The sequence below is a fragment of the Myotis lucifugus genome, unplaced genomic scaffold, assembly GCF_000147115.1.
Source record: "Myotis lucifugus unplaced genomic scaffold, Myoluc2.0 scaffold_1859, whole genome shotgun sequence".
NCBI classification, from domain to species: domain Eukaryota; kingdom Metazoa; phylum Chordata; class Mammalia; order Chiroptera; family Vespertilionidae; genus Myotis; species Myotis lucifugus.
Window position 1 is genome coordinate 1 of NW_005872907.1, and position 10,115 is coordinate 10,115.

At 58.3% G+C, this 10,115-nt stretch overlaps 1 protein-coding gene across 3 annotated transcripts; it reads left to right on the top strand.

Annotated features, from left to right (window-relative positions):
* The first annotated feature begins 3,230 nt into the window (after window positions 1–3,230).
* On the top strand, window positions 3,231–7,913 carry LOC102417912 (calmodulin-A-like). 3 transcript variants are annotated; one of them, XR_002827600.1, is made up of 6 exons: window positions 3,231–3,344; window positions 5,445–5,588; window positions 5,709–5,815; window positions 6,031–6,166; window positions 6,271–6,620; window positions 7,245–7,913. XR_002827600.1 is itself a non-coding variant. In XM_006108181.3 (5 exons), exons 1-5 carry the CDS (start codon window positions 3,269–3,271, stop codon window positions 6,297–6,299), a joined length of 492 nt encoding a protein of 163 aa, XP_006108243.1. In that variant the 5' UTR covers window positions 3,231–3,268; the 3' UTR covers window positions 6,300–7,913. The 3 variants fall into 3 exon arrangements, 2 of the variants coding, with proteins under 2 accessions (XP_006108243.1, XP_023604587.1); XM_006108181.3 differs by having other exon boundaries at window positions 6,271–7,913; XM_023748819.1 differs by lacking the exons at window positions 3,231–3,344; window positions 7,245–7,913 and adding an exon at window positions 5,222–5,242 and having other exon boundaries at window positions 6,271–6,438.
* Window positions 7,914–10,115: the final 2,202 nt, after the last annotated feature.

Sequence of the window (10,115 nt, forward strand, 5' to 3'; positions counted from 1 at the left end):
AGACCTCCTCCCCGGCCAGGCGGGAGCCGGGCAGCCGGCCCTGTATCAGGTCTCACAGTTGCTGACACAGACTGGACGGCTCCTGTGGCTGCTCCCCACTTTCCCCAGCAGAACCTGCCGAAGGGGCGCTGAAGCCCTGGCAGGTGCCAAGAGGCCCCCCACCTCCCAAGCTTTGGCCCCAACGAGTTTCTCTTTCCCTTTGTAATCAGCAGGGTTTGGGTGGGACAGTCACCTCGCTGGCCTGGGGCGGACTTTGGCCTGAGAGCGGTGGCTCCTCCTGGGCCGGGTGAGGGGCCCTGGCCTTGGTTTCTGACCTCATCTAACCTGCCCTCCGGCACTGCCTGGGGGCTGGGCCAGGCAGCGACGCCTTACCCTCCTTCCTCCCCCGCCCCACGGTTTTTTTCTTGTCCAGCCTCTTGCTGGAGCCCAACATGAGGAATAAGGAAGCAGCGACCAGCTGGGTTATTTTGGAGGCAGTTTTGGTAAAAGCTTGAAATCTTCAGTTCTGGGAAGGGAAGCAGCCCCGAGAACGGTCCCCCCAGCGACGGTCACTTCTCAGGTGATCGGTTTTCTGGGCAGCAGCCAGGCCTCGTGGTCCGGAGCTCTGACCTGGGACCCTTCCTGCACCCGGCAGGGGAGAGGTCTCCTGGCCTGGAGGGAGCGGCCTGACAGCCACCAGGCAGAGCCACGCCTATTTGCAGCAACCCTGGAGCAGGGTGGCAGTGCCTCCTCTGTGGTGGGGAGTGGCAGACGCCGGCCTTCGCCTTCTGTAACCTGCCCCAGCCCCAGCCCCTGACAGCACTTCCCAGAGAGGGGGAAACTGGAGTGGGGGAGTGGTGCGAGGGGCTGCCAGGCCCCGGTTGGGCTGGCTTTCCCATCCAGGCCAGGGGAGAGGATGGAAGCAGGTGGCATGGCGGCCTCTTCCCCAGGCTGCCGCTCTGTTCTCTCCTCCGGGCTTCCTCTCCCCCTCCCCCGGCATTGCCCGGCCTTGGTAACCAGAGCCCATCCTCCCTTCTCACTTTCCCCAGCAGCTTCCTCAGGTGGCAGGATCTAGGGGATCAGCCGGGCTTCTTTCCCCTTCGGAGCCAGGGGAAGAGGGTAGAGCAAGGGGCCGGTGGGCCGGGGCAGTTAAGAACCCAGCAGCCTGAGTCTTTTTTGTTAATCCTCACCTGAGGGTATTTTTTCCGTTGCTCTTTCAGAGAGAGTGAAAGGGAGTGGGGGGATGGGGGAGAGAGAGAAAGAAACATCGATGTGAGAGCCCCATGGACTGGTTGCCTCCCTCATGTGCCCCAACTGGGGGTGGGGAGCGAACCCACAGCCCAGGTATGTGCCCTGGACAGGAACTGAACCCGAGACCCTTTGGTCCAAGGGCTGACGCTCTAACCACTAAGCGACACTGGCCAGGGCCCAAGTTTTTTATATGTATTTGGGGGGTTAATCCTCACCCAAAGATATTTTCCCAGTGATTTTTAGGGAGAGTGGAAGAGAGAGGGAAAGACAGAGAAACATCGATGTGAGAGAAACACATCGATTGGTTGCCTCCTGCACGAACCCCAACCAGGGCCCAGGCGAGGAGGAACCTGCAACTGAGGTACATGCCCTTGACCGGAATTGAACCTGGGACCCTTTGGTCCGCAGGCCAACGCTCTATCCACTGAGCCAAACCGGCAAGGGCAAGTGTCTTTTTTAAGGCAATGCAGAAGTGTCTCCATTTGGCCTTTGAACCTTCCGTTTAGACTTTGGACTTTTCTCGAATGTGCATGTGTGGTACTTTTCCTTCTTCCCCCTCCCTTAGCCATCTTTCCTGTCACGATCTCTTTTATTTCCTCTCCTATTCTGTCTATTTGGAGCTTGGCCTCAAATCCTCTTCCCTTAGATTTAAAAAAAAAAAAAAAGAACATTTAGACCAGTTTAATGGGACCATTTCTTAATATTTAGGATGGGGTCGGGGTTTGGGGGTAGTTTCTAGCTTCCATGGAAGTCTGGAACCTCTCTGTAGCATAATGCAAATGCAATAGTTTGCATCAGTTTGGGGGACCCTCGGGAGAACCCTGCTGTAGACTTGGAGCCACTTTCTCCTAATTGTGAACGGAAGCCCCGGAGGGGAGCAGTCGGTCTGGACCCCCAGTGGTCTGGGGAAGGTGGTGCCTTCTTGGCACCATTCACAGAAGCCAAGGAAAATGTATCTTTTTGCAAAATGCCTGAATAAAGCTAAATGCTGGGATCAGCCCCCCACCTGAGTCCTCCCACAGCATCGCTGTGCCTGGCTGGCTCCCAGCACACCAGCGCAGGCAGAGCTGTCTTGGCCTCTCCTCTACCCCGCCCCCAACCCCGCATGCAGCAAGAGCTGCCTGCCACCCACTGGCCGCTTCCCAGAGCAGCCAGGCCTGGGAAGGGTTAAAAACTGCAGCGCAGCTGGGGAAGCTGACCTGAGTCCTGCAGCCTCTGCCGCCTCTGCTGCTGCCTGCTGCAGTCCCCCTCCTCCCCAAGAGGAACAGGGCAGCGTGATGCCCGGTGCCAGTGCCATCCCTGTGTGCCAGGGAGCGGAGCAGCTGCCTCCAGCCTGACCAGGGTTCTTGCAGGCGCTCAGAGCCCCGGTTAGGAGAACGTCTACCAGTTGGGTGCACTGTGCTTGACTTGGCACCTCCGGTCGCTGACACAGAAACCAGCAGAGCCCCACACACCGTCCCGCTGCCCTGCCCAGGGACTGGCCTGTTTCAGTTTGGAGCCTTTAGTTGATTAAGCCTCTAGGGCCGTGGTCGGCAAACTGCGGCTCACGAGCCACATGCGGCTCTTTGGCCCCTTGAGTGTGGCTCTTCCTAAGCCTTAGGAGCACCCTAATTAAGTTCATAACAGTGTACCTACCTATATAGTCTAAGTTTAAAAAATTTGGCTCTCAAAAGAAATTTCAATCGTTGTACTGTTGATATTTGGCTCTGTTGACTAATGAGTTTGCCGACCACTGGGCTAGGGCAACTGCTCCCTTCACTCAGCCGGGGCTCCCAGCGGCGGCATTGACACTGAGACGCAGACCTGTGCTGTGCCAGTGAGGAGCGGCGCTTCTCCCGCCCACTGGGTCACAATCCGAAACCCTTGGATCTGGCATCTTATCGGGCCCTGTGTTGGGCCAGCCTGGGTGTCCTGCCCACCTGAATCCCCAGGCCCTGGCTCTGCCTCAGCCCCTAACTCTGACGTGCCCCTCCCGTGCCCAGGTGCTCCCATACCACGTAGAGCTGGCCTCACGGGGCTGAGTGAGGGGGGAGCCGTGATGGCCACCAGCCCAGCAGCTGACTTTCTCCTCCTGCTTTTCCAGGCTGACCAGCTGACTGAGGAGCAGATCGCAGGTGAGCGTCCCCCCACCCCCCACCCCGCATCCTGCCTCAGGAAGGCCTCTGCGTCCCCAGCCACATCTTCCTCCGCCAGGAGTGTCCCCTCCATCACCTGGTGCCATGCCTGGTGCTTGCAGCGTTGCTAACTGGTGTAGAAGACCTCCCCCCCTCTGCCCCCCATGTGCCGGTAACACCATACCCCACGGTCCTGAGACGGGCACTAACCAGACAACAAAAGCTGCGCCCCCTCCTGGCTGCGGGTCATCCGGGCCTTTTAATCAGTGGCTGCAGGGTGGGCCCAGCTGTCTGTCCCGGCTCCTGCAGGTGGGCTCCCTGCCTCCCTGTCCCACGTCAGGACCGCCCAGGAGCTGGCCTGTCCCTCCCACCTGTGCGCTCCCCTGCACGCAGCGCTCACCAGAAACTCGGTCCCCACTTCTCTGCCTGGGCAGCGGCTTCTCCTCCATCTCCGGTCTCCATTCACAAGTCACCTCGGAAACAGCCTTCCTTTCCTCATGTCACTGGTTACTTCCCTCGTAGCCTCTCCCATTGTCGCACATTATTTTATGATGCTCTGACCTGCTGTGCCTCCGTCGCTGGGTGTGCGTTCCTGGAGCTGGGCTTTGTTCCTGTTGGTCCCGGTGGGACCTTCAGTGCCTAGAACCTAGCAGGTGTTCCGTACGCTTTTGTAGGCTGCACAAGTGAGCAAAGGCCCGTCACGTGTCTCCCAGTAACCAAAGAAATCCCTGGGTCCCACCTAAAGTTTTTGTGTGTGTTCCACCCCCACCCCCCGCCCAAAAGGCCAGAAAGGTCACAGCTGCAGGAACTGTGGTGTGACTGAGTGGGTTTCCGGGTCCTGCTCTACCCGGGCTGAGCTGCCTGAGGACAGAGACCAGCTCCCGGCTTATCTCCGTAGCCATTGGCCAGCACAAAGGCAGGAGAGGGTTCAGAGACTGGGCCCTCGGGCTGCAGCTGCCCAAACCGCAGCCCGCTGTCCGGCTCACTGGGCTGTGACAAGTACTGGATGCCCTGCTTCTGAGGTGGGAGAAGTGCACTCCTACCCCTTCCCCAGCTTCTTTCTACACTTTAGCCCCAGTGGCTGCGGAGACCACAGAGGCAAGCCAGAGAACTGCCTTGTTTAGTGATCATGAGTTCGGGTGCACACCGACCCACTCGAACCCCGAGGGAGGTCCAGCATCCCCAAGGAGACTTACCGGCTCCCCAGGGCCCAGAGGCTCCCACTGCACCTGACACCCACGCCCCAACTCTCTGACCTTGAGCAGCACAAACACCCCACTGCGCACCCTGTTCCCATTAGCACACTGTCCCCCGCCTCACCCCAGCCCACACCCTCTGGGAATAGGCTGCTGGGCATCTGCTCTCTGCGGGTTTGGGGGTAGAGAGTGCCAGGTGCCAAAACGGGCCCAGTGGGAGGGCCGGCGCCACGTGCTCTCCCGCTCCTGACGCGTCCCCAGCTGTGGCCTTCCCACTCGGTGCCACTCGCTCCTCATCCTCCTGACTTGGCAGCCGTCCCCTTCCTTCCATCCCCCACCCACCCCACGCACCGTCCGTCAGCTGAGCTCTGCTGCCGGGCACCCCGCACTCCAGCACGCAGCCGCTCACTCGCTCCCCCGGAAGCTGGTAGCACCGGCCCCAGGGAACGGCTGCCAGTACCAGGCGAGGGACACAGTGCCACCCGAAGGCGTTCTGCAGCTCCCCCTCCCCTGCTGCCCCCTCCCTTTCCCAGCCCGTTGACCTTGGCTGGCAGACTTTAGATGGAGGCTTCTGGCTCTCATCTGCTCCATGACATTGGTCCATCTCATCATTTGAGGGAGGGGCCGAATCCAGGGGCCATGAAGAAATGAGGAATCATCTGAGGACAGTCAGCCCTCTTCCCTCTGTCCTCGCTGGGCTAGGTTGGCACTGAGGTCCCTGTGCCTGCGGCGGGGAGGGGCTCAGTAAGAGTTGTCGGAAGGAAGGAGGGGCTTGGACTGGAACTGGTCCGGTTCTGGTGTCTTGAGGAGGGACTCGACCTCAGCCTCCTCCAGGGAGTCAGCATCCCAACGCCAGGGTTCCCCGTGGCCCTCCCGCTCTGACGCGTCTCCTTTCGTCCCCCAGAGTTCAAGGAGGCCTTCTCCCTTTTTGACAAGGATGGAGATGGCACCATCACCACCAAGGAGCTGGGGACCGTGATGAGGTCCCTGGGACAGAACCCCACCGAAGCGGAGCTACAGGACATGATCAACGAGGTGGACGCGGATGGTGAGCCCCACTCCTGACCGCCCGCCCGCCCCGCGAGCACAGGGCCCTCCCTCAGGGCAGGGGCTGTCGTCTCCCAGGGCCCAGGCCAAGGGTGTTCCCAACGCCTTTCCCGCCTTCCAGGGAACGGGACCATTGACTTCCCGGAGTTCCTGACCATGATGGCCAGAAAGATGAAGGATACCGACAGCGAGGAGGAGATCCGAGAGGCCTTCCGAGTCTTTGACAAGGTGAGAGCGGCCCGGGGACCCGGGCTGAGGGGCAGAGCAGGCGGGGCCACGAGCTGCACAGCACAACTAGAGCCACTGAGTCACCGCCTCCAGGAAGCCCGGGGCGCTCTGCAGTCCCGCCCCTGCTGCCCCCACACACACACACACACACTGCCCCCGGGGAAGACCTGGTGCCGGGCCTCACGCTCAAAGCCTTTACCTGTGCCCAACGCCAGGACGGCAACGGCTACATTAGCGCGGCAGAGCTGCGTCACGTGATGACGAACCTGGGTGAGAAGCTGACCGATGAGGAAGTGGATGAGATGATCAGAGAGGCTGACATCGACGGAGACGGCCAGGTCAATTATGAAGGTGAGCTGGCGCTGGGCTCGGTCTCCCGGGTCCCTCCTGTCAGGGAGGGCCGCTCGGCTTGTCCCCACTCCCCTGCTGACCTCTCCCTCCCGCTTTCCTTGCAGAGTTTGTACAGATGATGACCGCAAAGTGAAGGCCCGGGCAGCTGGCAATGCCCGTTCTCTTGATCTCTCTTCTCGCGCTCTCTCTTCAACACTCCCCTGCGTTCCAGTTCTAGCAAACACCAACCGATTGACTGAGAATCTGATAAAGCAACAAAAGATTTGTCCCAAGCTGCATGACTGCTCTTTCTCCTTCCTCCCTGAGTCTCCTTCCCTGCCCCTCATCTCTTCCTTTGCCCTCCCTCTTCCATCGACCTCTGCCAGGGCCTGATGCATTTATAAGATGAACTCCCCGTCCTCCTGGGGAAGTCTCCGCCCTCCTCCTCCAGCCCGGGTGGCTCTCCTCTGTTTGGGTTTGTTTCCTTCTGTTTGTCTTCTTATTTTGGGTGCTGGGGTGGCTTCCAGCCCTGTCCTGGGACCTGCTAGGGAGGGGACGAGGCCCTCACCCAGGCAGAAGAGCACGCCTTTGTCTGTTGCATGCAACCAGCCCTGTGATCCGTGTGCAAATCCCAGCAGCCTTTGGGACAGTGGTGCTGAGGCGTCCAGGAGGACTGAGGGGTTGTGGTGTGGATGTGGCTCCGGAGGGGGTTGAGGGGAAGGGAGACTTGGATGCTGGCATTCTTTACCACTTGAGGGGCCAACTCAGAGACAGGGACGGACCGAGGGGACAGCACTCAGACCCACTGGCTGGTATTCCGAAACCACCTGATTGGCTTTCTGGCGCTGGACTGGGTGGGACCGCTCAATTGGCCACTCTGCAAACCGTACCTGCCCAGACCTGCCCGTGTTCCCAACGCGATCGCCAGCTGCTCTGTAAATACCTGGTGCTAACACCCCACGCCCTCCCTCCTGCCGCACCCGCCCGCCCGCATTGAGGTCCCCTCGTGGGAACCGAGGTGGGGATGGTCGCTTTGTAATGTGCTGGTTATACTGTTGTTTTTTTTCTTTATGCCCCTGAAAACTTTAAATTTTGTCAGAAACCATGCCGGGCTAGCTGAAGGGTGGGGAGAGGGAAGATGCACCCCACCACGCTCTCGAGAAAAAATACCTGCAATAAACAAACCTGTGGGCCAGCTGCCGGGAGGACCAGCAGCCCAGCCAGGGCTCTGCTTCCTGGTCCGCAGCCCCTCATGCTTCTCCGTGGTGACGTGGCTGCTCCCTCACATCTGCGCTGCCTCTGCCCTTTCCTGCCTCCCCTGCCCACCCGCCTGCCCCCACACGCCCCAGCGGAGAGCATGATCCGTGACCTCGCTTCTGACTTTCGCCTCTGGGACAAGTAAGTCAATGTGGGCAGTTAGGTCGTCTGGGTTGTTTTTGTTTTGTTTTCCCTTTTTCTGTTCGTTTCATCTGCCCCTGCCCCCAGGTCGATCACGTGGCTTTTTCTGGGACCTGCCCAGCTTTGAGAATCTTCTCATCCACCCTCTGACACCCAGCCTCGGGGGGACGGGAGGGGAGGGACGGGGCATAGCGGGAGACCCGGCCAAGAGCTGAGGGAAAGGGCAGGTAGGCGTGAAGCTGTGGACATTTCGGAGTGTTTGGGTTTTGGTTTTGTTTTGTTTTTTTAAACCGGGCAATATTGTGTTCAGTTCAAGCTGTGAAGAAAAATATATATCAATGTTTTCCAATAAAATACAGTGACTACCTGATTGGCTCTGGCCCTCATCTTGGTTTCTGGGCCTGGGGCCCGCACCCCTGGCCTGGTCCCTGCAGCCACAGAGGGACCTCCAAGTCGGAGTTCGGGTCCCAGCTAGATTGATGGCAGCCTTGAGTGACGGCCACAGGCCAGCACAGGGTGGGCACCTGGGCCAGAGACCAGCCCCACCCTTGGGGCGGGGGACACGGGACATCAGGCTGCAAGACAAGAACTGAGGAGTGTCAGACCCAGACGGGCGGTTCTCTGGTCCTCCGGGGAAGGGGTGGCGTTCACTGAGGGAGCCGATGGCGGGCAGGAGCCTGAGTGTGCTCAGTGGTCCTGAGCTGGAGAGGGCACCGAGCAACTGCAAACTACAGACAGCTCAGCATCCCTGAGGGAAGCAGGACGGAGAAAGAGCTGCACCCCAGCCAGTGTGGCCCAGTGGGTAGGGCGGACTGAAGGGTCCCAGGTTCAATTCCTGGTCAGGGCACATGCCCAGGTTGCGAGCTCAATCCACAGTAGGGGGCATGCAAGAGGCAGCCGATCAATGATTCTCTCATCATTGATGTTTTCATCTCCCTTTCTCACTGAAATCAAAAATATTTTTTACCCAAAAAAAGGCCTGCAGTCCAGCCATGCTCTCGGGAAGGGATGTAACAGAATCTCCGGGGCTTTTCCCAAATACATGCTCCCTGCCTCCTGCTGCAAATCCAGCCGCTCCTGCTCACACTTGACCACAGGCTGGGCAGGAGGCAAGCGGAGGCGGAGTTGAGTGGTTAAGGGACTCCCTTCTGCTCATCTCCACCTGGCCTTGGGAGAATGGGGAGCCTGCAGGGCCCAACCTCAGGGGCTTCCTGGTGTGGGCCAGTCACCAGGGCCCCAGCTGCTTTGTCCCCTTTTTAAGTGTTTTTTAATATATTTTTATTCATTTCAGAGAGGAAGGGAGAGAGAAACATCAATGATGAGAGAGAATTATTGATCAGCCACCTCCTGCACGCCCCATGCTGGGGATCGAGCCCACAACCCGTGCATGTGCCCTGATCAGGAACCAAACCCTGACCTCCAGGTTCATAGGTCGATGTTCAAACACTGAACCACACTGGCTGGGCAGCTGGCCAGTCATTTAAAACAAAGATGGCTTCGGGCAGGCCAGCGACAGCCAGTGGGAAGGCTGGGGTCACCGTGTGGGTTTGAGATGGGAGCTGCCTTCTTAGCAGCCAGCCCTGTGGGAAAGTCTGGCCTAGTCATTGAGGGAAGGTAGGCGTTGGTGACCCACAGAACTGGGCTCGAGGCCCGTGAGTGCGTGCTCACTAGCCTTGGGCCACTTCTGCCACCTCCTACCTGATAACCTTGGAGCAGTGACTTCACTTCTCTGGCCTCAGTTTACAAAATGAAGAATAGCCCTGGCTGGTTTGGCTCAGTGGATAGAGCATCAGCCTGCGGACTGAGGGGTCCTGGGTTCATTTCTGGTCAAAGGCATGTGACCGGGTTGTGGGTTCAATCCCCAGTAGGGGGTGTGCAGGAGGCAACCAATCAATGATTCTCATCATTGATGTTTCTCTCTCTCCCTCTCCCTTCCTCTCTGAAATCAATACAAATATATTTTTAAAATATCCACCTAAAAAACAAAAATCCACCTCAGGCCTAGACAGTTTGGCTCAGTGGATAGAGTCAGCCCTCAGACTGAGGGATTGGGTTCGATTGTGCTCAAGGGCATGTACCTTGGTTGCAGGCTCGATTCCTTTCCCTGGTTGGGGCTCGTGTGGGAGGCAACCAATCAATGTGTCTTTCACATCAGTGTTTCTCTGTCTCTCCCCCTCCTACTTTCTAAAAGTCAGTGGGAAAATATACTCTGCTGAGGATTAACAAAATTATATATACATATATATATACTTTTATATATATATACACACACACACACACCACAGAGGGTTGTGCAAACACTTTCTAGATATCTCATTTCTCACCCAGGCCAGATTGAATCCCAATATCTCATTTCTCACCCAGGCCAGACTGAATCCCAATAAAACAATGCGGTGGGCATATAGGTGTGAGGTAGTCATGGAGATCTGGCACCGCACTTCTTGGAAATGGCTGAGCTGGGTCTCAAAACCCCAGATCCTTCAGATCCCAATGCCCACGCTCCCACCCACCGCCTCCCGATGCCCACACATCTCTACTGCCCATCATTTCCCCCCTTGGGTCCTGTGTTTTG

Coding starts and splice junctions, on each gene's coding strand:
- LOC102417912 (XM_006108181.3), top strand. CDS start 3,269: ATGGCCACCAGCCCAGCAGCTGACTTTCTCCTCCTGCTTTTCCAGGCT. Junction 5,816..6,030: donor CCTTCCGAGTCTTTGACAAG/GTGAGAGCGGCC, acceptor GCCCAACGCCAG/GACGGCAACGGCTACATTAG. Junction 6,167..6,270: donor CGGCCAGGTCAATTATGAAG/GTGAGCTGGCGC, acceptor CTTTCCTTGCAG/AGTTTGTACAGATGATGACC.